Raw genomic sequence first — 24,595 nt, forward strand, 5'->3', positions numbered from 1 at the left:
GTGGCCAAGTCTTTTGAAGAATGCCAAAAGTCAATGACAGACATCTTAAAATTCCCCAGTGTATTTATCCAATATATTTACTTAGGAGACACTATAATTTAAGTTAGCTTTGAAAATATTTTTAATATTGCCAACAGGACAATGTCAGGCAGCAAGAATAAAATAAAAAGCATCTGTTTCCCATAAACTGCTTAGAGCTGCATACCAACATAGAAGGGAAAGGCAGTGACAGCCATTCTGCACAGGAGGGAATTCCACCCACATTGCATTATGTGAGACAGTTCATCTTCTCACCTATTAAAAAAATGTAACTTTCTTGACATTAAATTTAAAGATGCGCAAGATTTTATCAGTTTCCATTAACTTTTTTCCCTGCACTTTTTCATGTGTGTAACACATATACACATATGTATAATAAAAATACATTCTATTTGTGAATACAATTTAATAAAGATTTTAATTATTTTAGAGTCAAAGAATAAACAATTTCAACAGCAGCTTATAGCACGGCAGCAGCTTTTCATTAAATGCAGGTGCAGCGCCTAAAATTCGGAACCCTCGGGACCGAGGCCGTTATGGATTCCGGGCTTTTCCGAACTTTTGACTTGCTTTCTGACGTCACGAATCCAGAAACACCCGAGTCCAGGTTCGGGTATTTCCGGATTTAGGAACGTCAGGAAGGGTGGGGTGGGGGGAACCGCTGCATCTGTATGAGGAGCTCGGTTTAGTTCTTGTTCTTTTTGCTTCCCATGATGCTGCTTCTTTATTATATTTTTGTACAGCCGCATCCAAACCTTGCAGATGGAGCTGACAGCCGTTCAGTTGCTACGACAACAGCTTGAGAAAAGCATTCAAACCAATCGAGATCTGCAGAAGAAATTGGAACAACAACTCCATAATGTGATACAATCTACTATTTCTATCCCACCTTTTCTTTTTGCAGCCTGGATTTGCCCCGCTCACCTCACCGCCACTGCCCTTACCTCGGGGCCTCCTCGCCAGCCTGCCCGACACGAACAGCTCTTGGCAGGGCCCCGCTGAGGAGGTCGTTGGGTGGGCCGGGGCCCGCTGAGGAGCTGTTCATGTCAGGCGGGGCCTTGCCGAGTCGGTCATCGGGTGGGCCAAAGAGGAGGCCCCGAGGTAAGGGCAGCGGCAGTGAGGTGAGTGGGGCGAGGCCCCAAGGTAAGGGCAGAGGCGGGGCTCCGAGGTCAGCACAGTCGCAGGGTCCGGATGCCGGACGACCCTGCCACTGATCGTCCTGGAGTCCGGATTCTGTATATTATTGACTGTAGCCATTTAGAACAAAGTCCTTTCAATTCTGGAATTTAGGCTTGATTCCAGGCCAGAAGGACTTAATGAAATTCTCCACTTGCTGCTGACTCCAAGCATTATAACAGAAATGGGTTTGAACAGTTGCATCCCTCTTTTTCAGGATGAAAATGCACAGCATAAATCAATATTCCTCTCTCTCCTCCCCCACCCACCCCCCCAACCCCATTACAATCACCAACAGTGACATTCTCACCTTCAAAAGCACACAATTAACCACTAAACAAAACAAAATGATTGGGGCATGGGGTTAAAAACACCACATAATCTATTTTTTTTATTCTGCTTGCAGAGCAAGCTTAAAGATGATAGAGGTGACAGTGGTTCAGTGTTGTACAAATCATAGGAACAAGAATAGACCATTCTGCCATTCAATTAGATCACGACAGATTTGATTCTCAATTCCATTTCCCCTAACACCCTTACCCAACAAAAATGAGCAATCTCAGTTTTGAATTTTTCAATTGACCTAACCTCAGCAGTTTTTTTTTGGGGGGGGGGGGGAAAGAGTTCCAGATTTGCACCACCCTTTGTGTGAAGAAGTGCTTCTTGACATCACATTGATCAGCCTATCCCTGAATTATCAGGTTGTTATGCCTCCTTGTTCTGGCCTCCACGACCAGAGGAAATAGTTTCTTTATCTGTCCTATCAAATCCTTTAATCATCTTAAAACACCTTAATTAGATCACCCCTTAATCTTCTATGCTCAAGGGAATACAATCCTAGTCTCCGCAACCTCCCCTCATAGTTTAACCCTTTTAGCCCCAGTATCATTTTGGTGAATATGCACTACACCCACTCCAAGGCCAAACATCCTTCCTGAGGTGCAGTGCTCAGAAATGACAAAGTGCTCCAGATGTGGAATCACAGATGTAGGTTCGTGCCTGCAATTCTCTCCACATGACAAATTTTCAAATCTTGACCGAGATGTTAGGAGGTTTGGGATGATAAGTAAAATGCAGGCATTTCCCCTCTGGAAAATGGGAAAATAGCATCTGAGGCACCTGGATAACTTTCATCAGCTTAAGCAACGAGTCATCAAGACACGAGAGCAGGTTGCAAACCACTTTCTCAGCTGGAGAAGTGTCTAGAATTAAAAATAAAATAATGCTCTCCTGTCTGGAAGGATAGAAATGGAAAATAATTTTAAAATCTACTTTGTTAACAATGACAATTTTTCTTTCTTTAACAAATCAAGACTGGTGGGAGGTATGTACATTGACTTATCTGCAGCATTTGCATCTTATCCTCCAAAATTACCGCCAAGGCTCACTGCTCTCCAGTAATTAAATCAGAATAAATCACGTGCCCAATTAGTTTAGTGTGGTAATTATCACTTTACAACTGCAACCAATTTAGAATTCAAAATTATTAACTCAAAATAACTTTTTTTTGTACACAATCTATACAAATTAAAACGCTAAAGAAATTTAAAGAATTGCCCCCATTTTTAAATAATTTCTATGTACATGGATATGAGTAGACCATACAGGAAAAAAAGAATTAGAACAAAATATGCCGCTATATAACAATACATGAACTCTAACTGCACTGGAAACAGCGATAGCTGTATTTAAGGAGACACTTAGTTATCAACTTTTAAGGGATTCCAGTAGTAAAACACTCATTTAAACTGGTATTTGTGATAATCTTGGCAGCAAAATTACAAAATCACAGGGCACTTGATTAGTACATTGCCATCTTTATTATTGCAAACATGCTAACTAAACCAGCATCGGGGGCCTTACACATCAATGTCTGTTAACAGGAACTCTTCCTTCAACCCAAGAAACTTCCCAAACAAAGTGTTCTTTCGATCAATGTAGAAAAATACTTGTCTCGTGTTATTTCACTATTTATTTTAAAATGATGTACAATTTCATTAATTATCTTTTAATTATTAGATAAGTAAAGGTACCCATTATTGTTTATCCCTTCTCAGTGAATTTAAAACATCCCCATGTTTAGGCATAGTGCTGCAATGAAAGCTGCTTCCAGTTATTTAATGGCAGACAACCAACATTTTTTGTGGAATGAAAGATGGCCATGATATCTAGCTTCTTTGTTTGGAGCAAAAAGAAACACACGCAAAAGCCAACATGATATTTTACAGCAAACTAGCAATTTACAAAACATTTTTCTAAGCTACAACATTGTAACTTCATGTTATAGCTCTATGGCTAATCTTGAAAATCAGTATGCGCACCTTTAGGCATAGTACAGATGCATAGTTTGTATCCAAGATCTTAGGCATACAACCGTGGGAATAATGAGATTGTGAAAATGGATGACATCATCAGACATGTTTGACAATAACCTTTTTCAAAATAAGAAAAAAATCAACTCCCCCATATTTCATGAAGTGCTCCACGTTCCTGGTATGAAGTTCATTTTATACCCTTGTGACACATTGCCACTGAACATGGTGCATAGTCTCCACCAGATGATTTAAAAAGCTCTAAAATGCTGAATTCAGATAATGGGCTTTGATGTTAAATCCTTTTTGTATATTTTTAATTTAAAAGTAAAACATTCTTTGTATTGAATAGTTCATTCCATGAAATGCAGCAGCAGGCCTCAGTCAAGGCCTAGGAACTGAAGCTGAGGCAGGCCCAGCTGTTGATCTGGGCAGAAGCACCTGTACTGAGAGTAGCGAGGCCTGCTTATGAGGGCGACAGAAAATAGGGAGACCACGGTCTGACCAAGGGTTTTTTCCCCCCTTGTAATGACCAATTTATTCTCAAAATCGGTATTGTATGATTTCCAAGGTATGGCAAAAATACTGCATCACTAAACAGACATCAGTCCAATATTATACTTGTCAAGATTCCTACTTTAATTAGAGGTGGAGTTCATTCAGTTTCCAGCGATGATGCTTCTTTTTATGTGCAAGATACAATTTTCTTTTCAAAAACTAGATCACCTCCCAACAGATTTAAGAGATCAATAATATATTTGCACTAAATTGCAAAGTAATTGTCATTGCAAATTTCCTTTGTGAATGTAAAAATTACCTCAAAAGCAGCAATCATACATAAAGCAAAGCACACGCTTCAATAATGTGCTTTATATTCACAATGCCACCTGCCTTTCACGAAGAAGTAGTAACTGTAGTTTATTGGGTTAACTTGATGAAAACGGCACTTTTTCAACATTTCATTATAATTGATATTAGTGAAGTTTTGTAAAGGAAACTGGTACCATAAAGAAGTGACTCGACTACATGAGAAATTAGACTCGTACCTCAAAGCCTTAAAAGTTCCAGTAAGGGCAAAACATCACAACTAATGAAAATAGCATATGTTTTTCTACAATACTAATGTTCAAATCCATTGTAAACATAACTTTTGAGTTTTTGTTGGCGCCTAGCTATCTAAAAAAAACTGACTATCTTGAATGTTTGTGACTTTTTAATCAAGTTGATTAATTTCTCCCTGCTAATCATATGCCTTGTAACACTGCATGGTTCCCACTGACCAATCAGATCCAAGATCTACAACAAAGAAATTGACCATGTGGGCACTTGCTCCTAAGTTCACTGCGGACACAGCCCCTTTGCTTTTGGACGCAGCCCTGTTCTTCCTGGTTTCTTGCCAAGTGTTCCCACTTGTCATACCATGGCCTCTCTATTCTCTCCCAACTTCAGCAGCAAGCCTCCCCAGTCTCCATTTAAAGCAAAGTGGTTGACAAATCTAGCAATAGAAATACCACACCACTTATTCAACAAACCTGTGAAAATAGCATGGTTACATCAGAACTAAAATTCGAGAATATTAATACTTTTACTTTTTTTTCCATAATGAACTGTAACCTCACCTAGAAAACAATGGTACTTACAGATAAACATTTAATGTTTGCTCTTTCCATGCTTTCTTAGCCAAAGCCCTAGAAAAATCTGTTCTGTGAACTTTCCATAGATTTCAGTATTTTCAACTAATTGATGGTGATTTACATTGGTGGTACTGCAAGTGCAAAGGATCTTCGCTTTCCACTGACACTAAAGTTATTGGGCCTGAATTTGCTGTCGGAGGCTTCTCGCAGATGTATGTCTCCGACTGCAATAAATTTACGCAGCTACCTGATGACCCTAGATCCATGGAGACTCGCGATCCTGGGTCTCTATATGTGGGCCGGCTCAACCAATCAGAAAGGGCATTCCCATTATGCTTATGGGGATTCCATTCACGTACGTAATCCCCATAAGCTGAATAGGAATCACCCAAAGATTCTTGACAGATCGCAAGTTCTGGGTTTTCACACATGCGCAAATCTGGAATTTGCAAGGCACTTACGGCCAAGTACGTGTACATGGTCACAGGCCCCGGAAAATCCGGGCCATTGTGTCAATTTGGAGGCAGGACTCAACCTAACTCCAAAGTGAATTGGAATGAAATTTCTCGAGGATGCTTTCGTTCCACTTCACTTCAGATCACATTGGAACCTAAGTGGATTACAGTTCGCAACGTTAGCATTGGTGATGATACACCCCATAGGGAGCTTTCAACCGCCATAATGTGCTTCGATTACTTGGTCAAGACACAGCAAAACTCATTTCTATACTTTGGCCGAGCCTGGATGCCAACTAATGCTGCTTTTTAAATTTGAGTTTAAGCATGCAAGACTAGCACTCAGCAAATACAGGTTCCAGACTGCAGCAACTGCGGTACTGTGCCAGCTTTTAAACATAACATAAGAAATAGGAGCAGGAGTACGCCCTATGGCCCATCAAGCCTGCTCTGCCATTCAATATCATGGCTAATCATCGACCTCAACTCCACTTTCCCGCCAAATCTCCATATCCCTTAATTCTCCATGACTCCAAAAATCTATATCTCAGCCTTGAATATATTCAGAGACTCAGCATCCACAGCCCTCTGGGACAGAGAATTCCAAAGATTCACAACCCTTTGAGTGAAGAAATTCCTCATCTCTGTTTTAAATGGTTGTCGTCTTATCCTGAGATTGTGGCCCCTAGTTCTAGATATTCCAGCCAGGAGAAACTACCTCTCAGCATCTACCCTGTCAATCCCCTACAGAATCTCATATGTTTCAATGAGATCATCTCTCATTTTTCTCAACTCCAGAGAGTATATGCCCATTCTATACAATCTATCATCATAAGACAGCCTTCTCATCCCAGGAATCAATCTGGTGAACCTCCGTTGTACCGCCTCCAAGGCAAGAGATAAGGAGACCAAAACTGTGCCTTGGCCTCACCAAGGCCTTGTACAATTGCAGCAAGACTTCCTTACTCTTATACTCCAACCCCCTTGCACTAAAGGACAACATGCCATTTGCATTCCTTATTGCTTGCTGCACCTGCATGCTCGCTTTCTGTGTTTCTTGCACAAGGACATCCAAGTCTCTCAACACCAACATTTAAAAGTTTCTCACCATTTAAAAAATATTCTGCTTTTCTATTCTTTCTACCAAAGTGAATGACCTCACATTTCCCTACATTATACTCATCTGCCACCCCACTGCCCACTTTATCTGTCTATATCCCTTTGTAGTCACTTTGTGTTCTCTTCACAGCTTACTGTCCCATCTAGCTTTGTATCGTCAGCAAACTTGGATACATTACACTTGGTCCTTTCATCTAGATCATTAATATAGATTGTAAATAGCTGAGTAAAGCAAAATATTTAGAACTGGTTGGTTCAGGATCTGACCTTGCTTGCAAACTTCTCCAAACATATTTCTAAAATGTAATCAAATGAACTAAAATCCAAATTAATTCTAGTTTTAAGCTTGTTTATTTAAAAAAAATCAGTTTTACCGTGGTTGAATATTAACAGCATTTTCTGTTTTTACTTCAGATTTCCAACATCCACAGTATTTTGCTTTTGTAACTGCTCCACACAGACACACACAGGACATTTTCGGAACAGGAAAAGGCGATTTACCCAAACGTCTATTCTTTTTAATTGATATCAATCCCATTTTTTCACCATTTCCCTCGATCCTCACTTCCTCCACAAGCACACTTCATTGTCTCGTCAACCCATTTATTTATTATTCGATTAAATGGCCTTCCCTAGTACCTTATTCTGTAGTAATCTCCATGTGAAATCACTCTGAATTCCTGATCGCCTTATAATTTCTTAATTTTTTAAACTGGTGCACAGCACTTCAAGTGTGGTCTGACCAGGATGCTATATAAGTTTAATATAACTTCACTACTTTTAAATTCTAAGTTCCTAGAAATAAATCCCAGTGCTTTGTTAGCATTTTAAATTGCTTTACTGATCTGCGATGCTGCTTTTAATGATTTGTTCACCCGTATCCTTAGATCCCTTTGCTCTTCTACCCCATTCAGTTTCTTATTTTGAGGTGTAGGTGATGATTCTGTTTCCTACCAAAGTGCATCACCTCACATTTGTCCATGTTAAAAGTTCATTTGCCACTTAACTGCCCAGTCTGCAAGTTTTCGAATGGCTTCTTGTATTATGTTACATTCTTCCTCAGTGTTTGCTATACCTCCCAGTTTGCAAATTTTGATATTGAATTACTTATTCCGAAGTCCAAAACATTAATGTAAATTATGAATAACCGTGACCCCAGCACTGATCCTTGTGGACCATCACTTTCTACCTGCTTCAAATTGAAAAACAACCCTTCACCCCTACTCTCTGCTTTCTATTTTTTTAGCAATTTGCTATCCATTCAGCTATTTGTCTCCTGACTCCACATGCCCTAACCTTTGTCACCTTATTAAAGGCCGTTGGACAATCCAACTATGTGGCATCTACTACATTACCCTGGTCTACTCTTTTCGTTTTCTCTTCAAAGAATTCTATCAGGTTAGTTAAGCATGACTTAGCCTTTTGGAATCCATGTTATGTAGTGCAGAGGGACCTGGGGGTCCTTGTGCATGAATCCCAAAAAGTTTGTTTGCAGGTGCAGCAGGTAATCAGGAAGGCGAATGGAATGTTGGCCTTCATTGCGAGAGGGATGGAGTACAAAAGCAGGGAGGTCCCTGCTGCAACTGTATAGGGTATTGGTGAGGCCGCACCTGGAGTACTGCGTGCAGTTTTGGTCACCTTACTTAAGGAAGGATATACTAGCTTTGGAGGGGGTACAAAGACGATTCACTAGGCTAATTCCGGAGATGAGGGGGGTTACCTTATGATGATAGATTGAGTAGACTGGGTCTTTACTCGTTGGAGTTCAGAAGGATGAGGGGTGATCTTGTAGAAACATTTAAAATAATGAAAGGAATAGCAAGATAGAGGCAGAGAGGTTGTTTCCACTGGTCGGGGATACTAGAACTAGGGGCACAGCCTCAAAATATGGGGGAGCCAATTTAAAACCGAGTTGAGAAGGAATTTCTTCTCCCAGAGGGTTGTGAATCTGTGGAATTCTCTGCCCAAGGAAGCAGTTGAGGCTAGCTCATTGAATGTGTTCAAGTCACAGATCGATAGATTTTTAACCAATAAGGGAATTAAGGGTTACGGGGAGCGGGCAGGTAAGTGGAGCTGAGTCCACGGCCAAATCAGCCATGATCTTGTTGAATGGCGGAGCAGGCTCGAGGGGCTAGATGGCCTGCTCCTGTTCCTAATTCTTATGTTATGTTCTTATTTATTATATTTTTTGTCTCTACATGATCTCCTGCCACTTATTTTAGTATAGATTACAGTATCTTTCCCTATCATTGACATTAAGCTGACTGATCTATTAGTTCACAGGTTTTCTTTATCTTCCTTTTTGTATATAGGAACATTAGCTGTCCGCCAGCTCTCTTCTATGGAAAAAAAAATATATATAGAAAAAAAAAACTAGTGCCTCTGTAGTTTCCTTGAGAATGCATGGGTGCATACCATCCGGTACCTGGGGTTTTATCTTTTAGTTTTGCTAGTTTGTCAATTATTTTTTTCCCTTTCTATCCAAACTGTATTAATATTCTTTTTAAGCTCATCCTCGTGTAAAGTATCTATTTCGTTATCTTTTTAGTAAAAACAGAGGCAAAGTAGTTATTCAATACTTCTGTCATTTCTCTGTCACTGCCTGTGAATTTATCTTGTTCATCCTTTAGTGGCCCTATCCCTACTTTAATTTTCCTTTTGTTATTTAGGTGTTGATGGAACATTTTATTATTTCTTTTTATATTCCTTGACATGTTGATTTTGTAATTACTCTTTGCCTTCCTGATGTTTTTTTTTTAAAACTTCTCTCCCAAGTTCGCCATATTTCATTTTCTCCTTCTCTTCTCCTTTAGTATCTTGTATGTCTTTTTATTTAGATTCAATTTTTCCTTCAGTTCTTTATTCATCCATAGTGCCCCATAATTAGCTTGCTTGCTTGCTTTTGGTTTTGAGCCGCTTTCTTGAATCACTGCAGTCCATGTAGTGAAGTTGCTCCCACAGTGCTGTTAGGAAGGGAGTTAACCCAGGATGATGAAGGAATGGCAATATGTTTCCAATTCAGGATGATGTGCGACTTGGAGGGAAACATAGCAGTGGTGGTGTTCCCATGCACCTGCTGCCCTTGTCCTTCTAGGTAGTAGAGGTCACGGGTTTGGGAGATGCTGCCGTGCATCATGGAGACAGTACACACTGCATCTACGTTGCGTCGGTAGTGGAGGGAGTGAATGTTTAAGGTGGTGGATGGAGTGCTGATCAAACAGACTGCTTTGATCTGGATGATGTCGAGCTTCTTGAATGTTATTGAAGCTGCACTCATCCAGGCAAGTGGCGAGTATTACATTACACTACACTCCTGACTTGTAGGTGGTGAATAAGCTTTGGGGAGTCAGGAGTTGAGTCACTTGCCACAGAAAACCCAGACTCTGATTTGCTATTGTAGCCAGTGTTTGAGAGATTGGTCCAGTTAAGTTTCTGATCAATGGTGATCTCCAGGATATTGATGGTGGGGGATTCGACGATGGTTATGCCACTGAATGTCAAGGAGATGTGGTTAGACTCTACTGTTGGATATGGTAATTGCTTGGCACTTGCATGTTGTGAATGTTACTTGTCACTTATCAGCCCAAGCCTGGATGATGTCCAGGTCTTACTGCATGCGAGCAAGGACTGCTTCATTATCTGAGTAATTGCGAATGGAACTGAACATTGTACAATCATCAGTGAATATCCCCACTTCTGCCCTTATGATAAAGGGAAGGTCGTTGATGAATCAGCTGAAGATGGTTGGGCCTAGAACACTGCCCTGAGGAACTCCGGCAGCGATTTTTTGGAGCCGAGATGATTGACCTCCAACCACCACAACCATCTTCCTTTGTGCTCGGTGTGACTCCAGCCAGTGGAGAGTTCCCCCCCCCCCCCCCCCACCATCCCGATTCCCATTGACTTCAATTTCACTAGGGCTCCTTGGTGCCATACTCGGTCAAATGCTGCCTCCGTGTCAAGGACAGCTACTCTCACCTTACCTCTGGAATTCAGCTCTTTTGTCCACATTTGGATCAAGGCTGTAATGTCAGGAGTCAGGTGTTCCTGGCGGAACCCAAATTGAGCATTTGTGAGCACGTTATTGGTGAGCAAGTGCTGCTTGACTACACAGAGTGGATTTTTTGGAGAGGACATACCGTAGCAATTTTCCACTTTATCGGGTAGATGCCAGTGTTGTGGCTACACTGGAACAGCTTGGCTAAAGGCTCGGCTAATTCTGGGGCACAAGTCTTCAGCACTATAGCCGGGATGTTGTCAGAGCCCATAGACTTTGCTGTATCCAGTGTGCTAAACCTTTTCTTGATATCACATGGAGTGAATCAAATTGGCTAAAGATTGGCATCTGTAATGGTGGGATCTCAGGAAGAGGTCGGGATGGATCATCCACTCTGTTCTGGCTGAACAGGTTGTGAACGCTTCAGCCTTGTATTCAACACCCTGATCCAAGTGACATAAATAACTAGAGGGTCCCAAGACCCATCCCTAAAGTACCTTGTTCATAACATGTGCCTGCCCTATTCAAAAATTTCCATTCATGGATACCTAGATATTCAAGTCAATTTTCTATTTGACAATATTTTTCACTCACTTTCTGATCTGAAAAGTTGTCAAAAACTTTTGAAAATTTTAATATTCAATGTTCACTTCCTTCCCATGACAGTCATATTGTTGAAATCTCCTGCGAGTTAATTAAACATGACCTCTCCTATCTGAATCTTTGATAATGATCCTTTATCGAGCTGTGCTTTTCCAGGTTTCTCCTACAAGTGATGTTAAATTGACAAGTCTACAGTTTATATGCATGTCTCAATCTTTTAAAAACAAAATTAAGTTATGCTTCCACTCCTCGTGAATCTTTCCGAAATGCAGTCATTTTCAAAATATCAGTTGAATTCTACGAATTTATATTGTACTTCATTTAAAACTCAGGAATATAGAACTCAACTTTTCCCAAAGCATTTTTTTGGGGAGTACTTGAAGAGTTACGCCTGATTTTTTGGGACCCAAGTACACCAAAAAAAAAAGTTCCAAGTTTCCTCGTTGGATTTCTTCATTTTGGCGTGGCCTAACCTGACCTTTAGTTTTGGGGGTGGAGCCTTGATCTGCGCCAAAAAGATCGGGCTGCCTTGGTAACCAGGGTCACAATGCGAGCTTTGGTCACAATGTACAGCCAGCTCCCAACACATTAAAAGAATTGAAAAACACATAGCTGCAACTTACCTCCAACTCCGCCTGAAGGACTTGCTGGTCCGGTCCCATTCTCAGTCTGCAGTCTCCCGGTCTGGTCCACAGGAAACTCTCTCTCTGTGAACCGGGGACCGAGAATGGGACTGGACTACGTGTGTGAACCAAGGACTGAGAATGGGACCGGACAGCCTTCGGGTGGGGTTAGAGGTAAGTTGCTGCTATGTGTTTTTGAATTCTTTCACTGTGTCTGAGCATCTGCTGCACTGCTTTCCTTACCTGCGCTGATTTCTCAAGACCCTTTAAATCTAAATCACAACAGAATTTTAAAATAATGAGCAATAAAAACTAATTACTAACCTTTTTCTTGCAGAGCTACTCACCTATCGTTGATTCTCGTGGGCGCTTTTTTACATACTTACCTATAGGTCACCGCTGAGCCACATATCGCACCAGGGCGATCTGAGGACGGTGCTTCAAAACCGCCAGCGTAACTCAGCTGGGCAATTTCTCGCCGACCTGGTTATCACCCACAATGGCCAATACCACCCAGAAACCAGGCGGTAAGCCAATGCAATTGCTAGCCCATTATTTCTTAAATTTAATTTAAAAATAAACTTCCCTGGCCCAATTTTGCTTCAAATACTGCACACTTACATTATCATTCTGCAGTACTCAATGTCTTCTACAATTCTGCATATGCAATCTGGAACATCTTGATGTAAAATGGAAATGCACATGGAGTTCCTAATTGCAGTAGCATAAACAAGAGTGTATTGTACTAGAGTTCCAATACAATTTGCTGTAGGATACTGACTTATGCCTGCACTTCGCCACATCAAGAGTACTCAATCTCAACAGTGTTAACATGGGGCACTATGTGCATTTCTATACAGGGAGGGGAAAAATAAAAATCAGACAGCCACTCACCCAGGACTGCTCTAGCACTCTCCATGTGGCTACTATACATTAGTATTAATACAGACTCAAGCAGAGGTCTCCAAGTTCACCTTCTCAGCTGTGGAAAGTGTACGATGCAGAGAGACTGAAATAAAGAACTTGCATTTATATATTGCAATTCTCATCCTCAGAATGTTTTAAGACTCTTCACAGCCAATTATTTTTGAAATGTAATCAGTCGTTTGTCAGCAGCTAATTTGCATACAGCATCGTCCCACAGACCGCAATGAAATGAATGACTGGTTAATCCGTTTTGCTGTCGCTGGACAATTGTTGGCCAGGCCACCAGGAAAACTCCCTATGCTTCTTCAAAAAGATCCATAGGATTTTTTTATGCCCACTTCGACAGGCAGTTGGGGCCTTGGTTTAAAGATTAATTCATAAAAAAAAACACCTCCAACAATGAAACACCCTCAGTGCTGCACTGGAAAGTCTGTGTAAATTATGAGCTCTTACTGGAGAGGAGCTTAAATCTACAACCTTCTGACTCAAGGCAAGTGTGATGCATATAATTCTACAGCACAGAAACAGGCCATTAGGTCCAAATCAAATAAGTAAACTAGTTTGCACACTTCACAAAAACAATTGTAGAACTGTTGTGCTGAATAAAATGACATAGTACTTGCATATCTGCTTGAGCTCTGCCTTGGAAGTTTTATGTTCTGTATATTGCAAATCCAATGATAGTTACTCTGTTGCCCAATGATATCATCACATAATCAACTCCAGGCATCCTACTTAAACTTCAAATAATCCTGCATCAAAATGGTTTCAAAACAGATTTTTCCAGCCTCCACAAGAATCCAATCCTCAAACCTTAAATCGGAAAAACATAACATAAATCATTTCATCTAACACTATACAGCAGCTAGAGCCACTTCCTTTTCCATAATGCTTTGAGTTTGCAAATGTGGTTACATTCCATTTTCTACTACAACTTTAAGATAGACTAGATTGTCAGATGAAAAACTACCGACTAGCTAAAAAGAACAGAGCGCTAAAAAGAACAGAGACTATTCCTTTCTTTCTCTTGCAATCCCATCCCCAATCCCAAATCCCACAGTTTAAAAGATTGAATTGGGATACTTATTTTAACTATGTATTTTTATAACCTGTAGAAGCCTAGCAATCTGCAGGCAGGGTTTTCTTATATTTTGACGCAGTACGAGAAGGCATACATTGACCTACATTAAGTTTAAAGCAAGAACTTTTTAGATGATCTCCTGGGTTTAATTTCTTCAGTCATAATATACAACTATTCATATATCCTGAGATAGTATGACTTTTTAGGTGTTGATTTTATTTGTAAATCGGCTAAATTAGAAAAGGATTTTGGACTCTAGGGGATTCAAGGGATATGGAGATTGGGCGGGAAAGTGGAGCAGCCATGATTTTATGAGGTCGAAGAGCAGCCATGATTTTATGGAATGGTGGAGCAGGCTCGAAGGACCGGATGGCATACTCCTGCTCCTAATTCTTATGTTCTTAAACCAATTTCCCGGTTTTCAGCCACTTGTTTTGATAGTATTTCATTCATGGAAATTTGTTTCTGGAAAAGTTTTCATTGCATAACAAACTTCTACCGTAACCAAATGATGATAATCTAACACATTTATTTTTTCCATTCACTCTGCTAGGTGCTAATAATTAAGAGTGAACATTTATTGTATCGAGGCACTGGAGAAGGTACAAAAAAGATTTACTGGAATTATACCAGAACAGAGAGGCTATACCCATCAGGAAAGATTGAACAGGCTGGGGCTCTTTTCTCTTAGAAGAGAGAAGGCTGAAGGATGACCTGATAGAGGTCTTCAAGATTATGAAAGGGTGTGACAGAGTAGAGGTAGAAAAGATGTTTCCATTTGTGGGCGAGACCAGAACTAGAGGCCATAAATATATGATGGTCACTAATAAATCTGAGAAAGAATTCAAGAGAAACTTCGTTACCCAGAGTGGTTAGAATGTGGAATTCGCTACCACAGGGACTAGTAGAGGCGAAGAGCATAGATGCATTCAAGGGGAAGCTAGATAAGCACATGAGGGGGTAAGAAATAGGAGGATAGGTCAATGGGGTTAGATGAAGTGGGCTGGGACGAGGCTCGTGTGGACCATAAACACCGGCATGGACCTGCTAGGCCAAGTGGACTGTTTCTGTGCTGCAAGTACTTTATATTGTTTGATTATAGACTGATCAAGACCCATAACAGCCAATACAAATTTCAAACGTGATCCTTTCTTGTTTCTTTTGAGTAAAGCTGGATTCAGTTTTAAACTCTTGGGAACGGAGTATGACTGAAGAAAGAATGACGTTCTCACTACAACGGCTATGATCTCTGAGGTTTTGCAAGTGTCACATTGAAATGAAGCTACTCACTCCAACAAAACAATGGCAATCAAAATCAATTTGCTGAAAAAAAAATTCCCATTTACTGCTATATATTGTCCACATGGCACAGTATTAATCATGGATTGCATAGTACTACATCTCATTTTAATGCAACAGTACTTGTACTGCATCTTAACTGACAGGTATTTGGTGTGGGCCACAGCAACAGTAAACAGCAGCATTTGATTACTTTGGGCAATGGGATTTTATCTCGTTGGCATCTTCCACAATATTAAGAAAATGCAAATTTGCTTTTCAGAACAATCATATTACTTGATGGTACCAATGATGAACCTTCAATTTATCATTCTAACACTGAAGCTACTGAGGCTAGGGCTTAGAAATTGGGTACCGTCCTGTAACCCTTGCGAGGCAGGACTTGCCGTCTCTGGCACAGAAGTGCCCGCCCCGCGACCAAAATTGGGGTTACTGCCTCGGAGACGCGGCCGCAAGGCACTACTGTATTCATGCCTCGCTAACTCACGCGTAATTTTATGAGAGCTGGTACCCCCTCTACTGCCCGAGCGAAAACACATTCCCGCCTCCATTTTGGCCCCTAGTAGTGTTATAATGTTAGGGTGTACTTATATATTTAGCAAGGTGAGGTCTAAATTAGACCTGTTAAAGAACATGGTAGAAATTATTATTTTCCATAAAATCTGAAGTGCAACTACAGCAGTCTAAGAAGCTGTAACATAATAGGAGCAGGAGTAGGCCATTCGGGTCTGCTCCGCAATTCAATCAAGATCATGGCTGATCTTCTAACTCAACTCCACTTTCCTGCACTATCCCCATATCCCTTGGTTCCCTAAAGCTAAAGGGTATCTCTGAAGCTTGACCATATTCTAAATGAACAAAAACATCTCTTGCATGTTGCTTCAAGACATGTAATTTTATAAAAGTTAAAAAAAATATATTTTCTGCCTTCCTTTTTCTGTACTCCCTGTGTCACCATATTCCACTAAGAGGATTAGCAAGCACGTTGTTCACAGTATCTCAAGCCACTTCTGTTACTCATGCGCCTTCCTGTGACTTCCATTTGGCACCTGTTGTTGGCATTGCTGTGTTGGGGAATTTACCAGATAAAGAATCCTTAACCTATTCTTGGCACAACCTCTGGTGATATTACTTGTTGTAACAAGTGCAACAAGTCGTCTTAACTTCACTGTAAATGCAGTTAAAACGGCAAGCAAACAAAACACAGATTTTCAGTACTATTTTAAAATGTATACTTTTCTCATTCATTTTTAATGAACAAAAGCTGGTTGCAAAGATTTATGATTGTACAGATCCTTAATTAGTTAAGTCTATTGTCTTGATGTTCTTCACTTGGGACTTATGATTATAGAACAAAATTACTTACAAGAAAAAAATGGTACCACTTATTCATTGCTTTTAATTTTAAATAGGTTTTTCCATTCAGCACTTTCAGTAAATTGATCAAAGTATTAAAGCCACAAGGAACTTGGGAGCCAAGAAAACACAGTTCTACATAGTGATGATTAAAATGATCCTATACTTCCGCACTTCAAATCAGATTGGCATTTCCAGTGGGAATGCCATCTTTGATGGTTTTTTTAAAAAGTTCAAGCCTACATGGACAGTAAAATTAATTTCATATACTGCAGCAAAAAACAACCGGAAAATAGAAGTGGCTGACTTGTGATTCATCGGCTGAGACTACTGCTGTCACTGTAGATATGAGATGGAAGTTAATAACGAATTGGAATTACCTGATTGAAATGCAGAGGTTGTTCCTCAGCTTCTTTCTGATCTTCTAATTGATCTTCCTCTTCACTATCTGGTGGCTCATCCTTCACCTGCATTGCATCCTGCTCAAGATTTTTATTTGCTGCTTCACTTCCTCCAGTATTAATACTGCTGCTACTTGGAGATGCCTGATCCTCCTGCATGTCCTGTTGCTCGCACAACTCTTCTTCAGTCTCCTCGGGGTGACTTGGAGGCTGCCGAGGTGATTCACTTGACTTGGAAAGCATCTGTGACAAACATTCACATGCATAAACAAACAAATTTACACACTTAATTGGATCTACACAGACAACACCAGAGAGTTTATGTTAAATGAATAGAAAGCACAAGTTTTTAAGTTCGTAACTTTTGACAATGTGAACAGAAATTTATCCTAAAATTAGAAACATGGAATGATACAACACAGAAGGAGGTTATTCGGCCCATTGTGCTTCTGCTGGCTCTTTGATAGAGCTATTCAAGTACTCCCTCATCCCTGGTACCATTCTAGTAAATCTCTTCTGCACCCTCTCCTAGGCCTTGACATCCTTCCTAAAGTGTGGTGCCCAGAATTGAACACAATACTCCAACTTATGCCTAATCAGTGTTTTATAAAAGTTTAGCATAACTTCCTTACTTTTGTACTCTATTCCTCTATTAATAAAGCCAAGTACCCCATATCCCTTTTCTTTTAAACAGCCTTCTCAACATGTCCTACCAACTTTAAAGATTTGTGTACATACACCCCCAGGTCTCTGTTCCTGCACCCCCTTTAAAATGGTACCATTTAGTTCATATTGCCTCACCAAAATTGTTAAATAAAATGATTTTCCTCCAATTAAACAACATTAGTGTTTACAATTCAAATTATACATATGTAATTTGGACTGCAAGAACACAAGAGGATGTAGGGTGACAGAAATGTTACCAAGGAAATGTTAATAAAAGGGTTCATAGGACTAAAAGTTGATGGTCACCATGCTCAGATGGGTATTAAAAGCAAAGTGGCAGCATGGACAGAGGGATGGCTGAAGGATAGAAAGCAGGCCGTGGAAGCTAATGGGCATTTATCACATTGACAAATGTAGCTAGCCATATATTTGGATCTCCAGACACTTTGATGATTTGGACATGGGCAGAAAGGAAATCATTATAATTCGCTGAGGACACCAAATTAGAGCATGGCTAAATATGAAGACTGTATTCATTGGAGCAGAGAAGATTAAGAGGAACCAAACAGAAGTGTTCACAATTATGATTTTTTTTGATAATTTATACTAAAAAGACTTGGATTTATATAGTGCCTTTCAAGACCACCAGATGTCTCAAAGCGCTTTACAGCCATTGAAGTACTTTTGGAGTGTAGTCACTGTTGTAATGTAGGAAACGCGGTAGCCGATTGTGCACAAAAGCAAGCTCCCACAAACAGCAATGGGATAACGACGATAATCTGTTTATTTTTTGTTATGTTGATTGAGTGATAAATATTGAGTGATAAATATTAGCCAGGACACTGGGGATAACTCCCCTGCTCTTATTCAAAATAGTGCCATGGAATCTTTTACGTCCACTTGAGAGAGCAGACAGGACCTTGGTTTAACGTCTCATCCGAAAGACGGCATTTCTGACAGTGCAGCTGGAGTGTCAGCCTAGATTTTTTGAGCTCAGGTCCCTGGAGTGGGACTTGAACCTACAACCTTCTGGCTCAAAGGCGACAGTGCTACCCCACTGAGCCACAGCAGGCACTAGTCAAATTGGTAATGAGGCGGACATAAATTTAGGATTAATCTTAAAAGTATAAAAGTGGACATGAGAAGTTTATTTTAATGCAAAGTGTTATTAATATTGAACATGCTTTCCACAAAGTGACTATTGAAGCTGAGTCAGTCGCGAGATTTAATAGGGAATTAAGATAAAAGAAAAAATCTGAAAGGTATGGAGAAAGAGCAGGGGAAAGTGATTAGAGGCGACAGCACGAGAGTGGAGCTAGCACCAGCAAAATGGACTAAAAACCTTCTTCTGTGCTGAACTTTCTATGATTCTATGATATTTTGCATGTCATTCATTGCCTTTATATTAGGCATTTTCTGACCCATTTTGTTTCTTTCTACAACTTTCACTTCAGTATTTAACAGGATCCTCTTTAACTTTTTCAAGTCAAGTCTACTATAATTGTTGTGGAACACTGCCCCTAACATCCAACTACCTATAATTAATTATCTCTGTGCATCATTTTTCTCAAATCCCAATACTTTTCAAAAGTTCCTCTCTTGTTTTATATATATCGTCAACACAATCCAGCCAGGTGGGACTGCACTCGCCTGGTTCCATTCTTATCTATCTAATCGGAGCCAGAAAATCTCCAGCAATGGCTTCTATTCCCACTCCCGCATCATTACCTCCGGTATCCCCCAAGGATCTGTCCTTGGCCCCCTCTTATTTCTCATCTATATGCTACCCCTTGGAGATATCATCCAAAAACACGGAGTCAGTTTTCACATGTACGCTGACAACACCCAGCTCTAACCCCTCCACCACTTCTCTCGACCCCTGCTTGGTATCTAAATTGTCAAGATTGCTTGTCCGACATCCAGTACTGGAAGAGCAGAGATTTTCTCCAATTAAATATTGGGAAGACCGAAGCCATTATCTTTGGTCCACAAACTGTGCTCCCTAACCACTGATTCCACCCCTCTCCCTAGCATCAATCGGAGGGTGAAGGAGACTGTTTGCAACGTTCGTGTCATCTTTGTCCCTGAAATGAGCTTCCAGCCACATATCCACGGCATAACTAAAACCGCCTTTTTCCACCTCCATAACATTGCCTGCCTCCGCCCCTGCCTCAGCTCTTCTGCTGCTGAAACCTTCATTCATGCCTTTGTTACTTCTAAACTTGACTACTCCAACTCACTCCTGGCCGGCCTCCCACATTCTACACTACGTAAACCTGAGGTAATCCAAAACTCAGCAGACCGTGTTCTAACTCGCACCAAGTCACAATCACCCATCACCCCTGTGCTTTCTGACCTACAATGGCTCCCAGTTAAACAACGCCTCGATTTCAAAATTCTCATCCTTGTATACAAATCACTCCATGGCCTTGCCCTTCCCTATCTCTGTAATCCTTTTCAGCCTCACAACCCCACAAGATGTCTGCGCTCATCAAATTCTGGCCTCATTATAATTGCTCAACGATCAGTGGCTGTGCCTTCAGCTGTATGGGCCCTAATCTCTGGAACTCCCTCCCTAAACCTCTCCGCCCTTCTTAAAATCTACATCTTTAAACAAGCTTTTGGTCATCTGCCTTAATTTCTTCTTTTGTGGCTCTGTATCAAATTTATCTGTTTTGTCTTGTAACACTGTTGTGAAGCGCCTTGGGACGTTTACTACGTTAAAGGCGCTATATAAATAAAAGTTATTATTACATATATATATATATATTTTTTTAAGTGTTTCTAAAGTATCCACCAAACTATCCAAGTGTGCCTGTTATGTGTCAGCTTGGCTCATGGGTGGCACTCACCGATTTTCAGCGGAGCAAGTGTAAATTCTAGGATTTGAACACATAATTGTGGCTGACACTGGAATGTTGTGTGGTCAGAGTTGCTATGTTTTGTGTAAGACATTAAACTAAGGCCCCATCAGCCAGTTTGGATGGGTGTAAAAGAACTCACTGCATTCTTTCAAAGAAGAGTAGGGATTTCTCCCAGTTTCTTGGCTGGCATTCTTCCCTCAAAAAACATTCTAAAACAGACAGAACGGTCATTAATCTCACTACCGTGTGTGGATCTTCATATTTTGCAAGCTGGCTGCCATGTTTGCCTAGCACAACAACAAGTACATTTCAAAAGTAATTAATTGACTGATGTGCTTTGGGACATCCTTTGTCACTCCAAAAATTGCAGAGCTATGGGTAAAGAGCAGGGGAGTGGGACTAACTGGATTGCTCTTTCAAAAAGCTGGCACAGGTATGTTGGGCAGAATGGCCTCCTTCTGGACTGTATGGGCCCAAGTTTCGGGCCGCGCCGTTTTTCGCGCCACAAAGTGCGCCTAAAAAAAACTTCCAGATTCTCCGGCTCCCTGCTGGTCCTCTGGAGCTGGACGCGGCGCAGCACGAGCAGTTGGGGGCGGAGCTAGGTCCCTGCGCTGAAAACAGTGCCGGGACCTCTGCACATGCGCGCTACCGTGGGCGCGCGCATGTGCAGTAGCTCCAGGCGCCCAAAACTGTGTGGGAGGGGCCCGAAGCACGCAGCCCCTAGCCCTGGCCAAATGGCCTCACTGGGGCTGCGTGCATAAGGCTGCCTCCCACGCCCAGCTCCAGCTTCCACCCGACCCAACTCGACTCCCGCTCCTCCACCCCCCCCCGCCCCCAGACCCGACCCGTGCTTCCCCCGCACCCGACCTGAACCGAACCGACCTCCCTCCCTCCCACCACCACCCCGACCCGACCGGCGCTCCCGGCCCCCCCCAGCCCGGACCGGACCCGACCCCGACCCGCGGTCCCGAGCCGACCCGACCCAACGCCACCTACCTGTAAATCTGGTGCTGGGGACGGGCCCTGCCCCAGCCTCCCCATCCCCCCTCCTTCTCTCTCTCCCCCCCCCCGCCCCTTCCCCAGCCTCCCCCCGCCCCTTCCCCTTCCTCCATCCTTCCCCCCGCCTCCTTCCCCTTCCTTCCCTCCCTTCCCCCCCCCTCCTCCTCTTCTCCTCCTCCTCCCCCCCCTCCCCTCCTCCTCCCTTCCCCTCCTCCTCACTGTCAGAAACGCAGACACTGACAGACAGAGAGTGAGAGACACACACAGACAGACAGAGAGATAGATACACTGACAGAGACACACTGGGTGGGGGGGGGGGGGGGGGGAGCATCCCAGCACGCTGTTGGAGGGCTCCCAGTGCTGCAGTCGGTAAGTAAAATTTTTTTAATTTATTGATTTAAAAAAAAAATGATTATTAATTTTTTTTGATTGATTTATTGATTGATGTTTTTATCATTTATTATTGATGATGGCTCTTTATTTGTAAAACTGAAGTGTTTAATGTTTGTAAACTTCCCTTTAACACCCCCCCCCCCATTCCCGACGCCTGATTTGTAACCTACGCCTGATTTTCTAAAGTGTCGACAAGGTTTTTTCGAGCATACAAAAATCTTCACTTACTCCATTCTAAGTTAGTTTGGAGTAAGTTTTCACTGCCGAAACTTTGAAAACAGGCGTAAGTGGCCGGACACGCCCCCTTTTGAAAATAAAATTCTGTTCCAAAGTGAAACTGTTCTAACTGACTAGAACTGGAGCAAACTAAATGCCGAGAATTTGAATTTCGAAGATACTCCCAAAAAATCAGGAGCAACTGAGGCCGAAACTTGGGCCCTATGTTTCTATCACCCTGAAGACATGAAAGAAACTTTATAAATGCAAGTTTTCTTATTACTGGATTGATTATTACAAGAATACATCTACATATAAATCTCATCATGCCATCCTGCATTTTCTCTTGGATCGCAGCAACATTATGGTAAACTATCCAAATATTTGCCTGAAAATTAAGATCTATAATAGAAGTGTGTAGTTTATTTGTACATTTTAAATTCTCAAGATGTGAGTGGGAAGTGCTGACAGTTTAATCTTAAATTTTTCCTCTTACCTTAAGCTGAATTTGTTGCTGGTACTGTTTCTGTTTCTCCAAAAACTGCTGGTGCTGTTGCTGCATCACCAGCTGCTGTAAGGCCTGTGGACTCTGCGGTAGAGGAGCCGACTGGGTACGACTTAATGGGCGGTGCCGAGGCAACTTGTTCACTGTTCGAAGATTGGTGGAAACTCTCTCACCTGTCACCAGTGGTGATTGAGCATGGAGTGGCACTGAGTAAGGCAAGTTACAGGAACATTACGGTTATTCTTTTACTACAATGTTTGCACATTTGAACGCTTTTCATGACCAATTCTGCAATATTCCAGGTACTGTTCCCTTTTAGCTTTAGAAACAGAATCAGTCATTTGCAGTGTATTAAAAATTGATAAGGCACGATTAAAACACAGATAATAAATCACTCTCCATTTTGTGATTTACATTTTTGTAAAAAAGTCATACTTAGGTATAAGTTGCTCCCCTAAATTCAGAGGGTATAACAGCATGGGTGAAAGTGCAAGTTAACAAGCAGTTCTTTTATTACTTGAAAGAGCAATCTCTGTTTTAATAAAACCAAATTGATAGGCAGAGAAGGGAAATCTTAACTATATCTTTCTTAATTCTCTTAAGGTTGTAACTTAGGCACAATTCTGCAGCCTGATAGGTTGAATTAAAGTTTAGCATGATATTTGATCAAGTATGTGTCATCTATCATATGAATGTGATATATACAACTCATCTTTGATTAATATATTGCAATTTCTAACATGTAGTCATTACTGTTCATTGGGCCATTTTACATTTATATAGAAATAATAAAACAGTTTAAAACATCTAGGACTATTTATACAATTAGTCCCATGCAATAATTTTGGACTTGCATGTAGACGATATATGCTTTCACCATTTTTAGAAAAAATGCCGTTTGTCATGTTCCATTAACAAGACATATGTATATTACATATTAGTTTATTCAGCAGTACAGTGTACTACGCTCTTTTGCTTTAGAATTGTCAAATAATTTCATTGTACCTCCTATGAAACACATGACCATATTATTTTGTAGTTAGTACACCTCATAGCTAGTTCACAATATTTAATCAATGGATCGTTTATACTCATGGATATTTAGTAAGTAATAGAGTGCAGTCACTTCAGATTTCCACTGTGTGTGTCTCCATACTCTGAAATACCTGGACTTACAGTAGAAGCCAATTAGAGTTCAGTTTATAAAAATGGTATTTGGTGGAGAGCTGTTTGAGATACCTCTTTGAAAGTCCTCACAGATGAAAAGTAAAATTATCTGGCCAAAAACAGAAGTGACGTTTCAGTTGTATGACTCAATAATAAAACACCCTCCAAAATTGAAGACTGAATGTGACTGAAACAATTTAATGACCTGAATTTGCAATGCAGGGATTTGAAGTTGTTTATTACATTGTTTGTGCTTATAAAGACACATGCATTAAATGTTCATTGCACCTGTGACTCATTGTATAAAACATGCTCTACTTTGGGCCATGGAAAAGTGAGTTTAATGCTTCACCACTTTGAAGAAGTTTTCAATATGGCAGCCTCTCACTTCAACAGAGAAGGGAGAGGAACACATGGGGTCTAATATAATTACTCAAATGAGAACAGTAAAATACAGAATTTATCTACTTGTGAGATATATCATTACTAAATACACAGGAAAGTTGTTATATCTCCTGCCCCTGTGAAATCAATTCTTCATCCCACAGATTCTCAGAGTATTCAGCATTGATTACATGTCTGATCAGGTCTGTAGAACCCTGCTTTAAAAATCTTATGGCTCACAGCTGTGGTACATCAATCACAAACCTAACCAGCATTATCAACTTGAGATATTGGGCTCAAATTTCCCCAACCCCTTTTTCTGACGCCCTCACCCGCCTCTAAGCGTGCTGTCCGCCTCTAAGCGTGCTGAAAATCTTCC

At 41.0% G+C, this 24,595-nt stretch overlaps 1 protein-coding gene across 12 annotated transcripts in view; it reads right to left on the reverse strand.

Annotated features, from left to right (window-relative positions):
- The window catches only part of hdac5 (histone deacetylase 5), a 338,699-nt gene that overhangs the window by 67,853 nt on the left and 246,251 nt on the right, over positions 1–24,595 (reverse strand). For all 12 annotated transcript variants that reach the window (XM_070864414.1, XM_070864416.1, XM_070864417.1 and 9 more), the window contains 2 exons: positions 22,657–22,871; positions 17,002–17,265 (listed from right to left, as the gene is read on the reverse strand). In XM_070864414.1, coding sequence (XP_070720515.1) covers positions 17,002–17,265; positions 22,657–22,871 — 479 coding nt within the window. The remainder of the gene's footprint in view (positions 1–17,001; positions 17,266–22,656; positions 22,872–24,595) is intronic.

The sequence above is a fragment of the Pristiophorus japonicus genome, chromosome 21, assembly GCF_044704955.1.
Source record: "Pristiophorus japonicus isolate sPriJap1 chromosome 21, sPriJap1.hap1, whole genome shotgun sequence".
Lineage (NCBI taxonomy): Eukaryota > Metazoa > Chordata > Chondrichthyes > Pristiophoridae > Pristiophorus > Pristiophorus japonicus.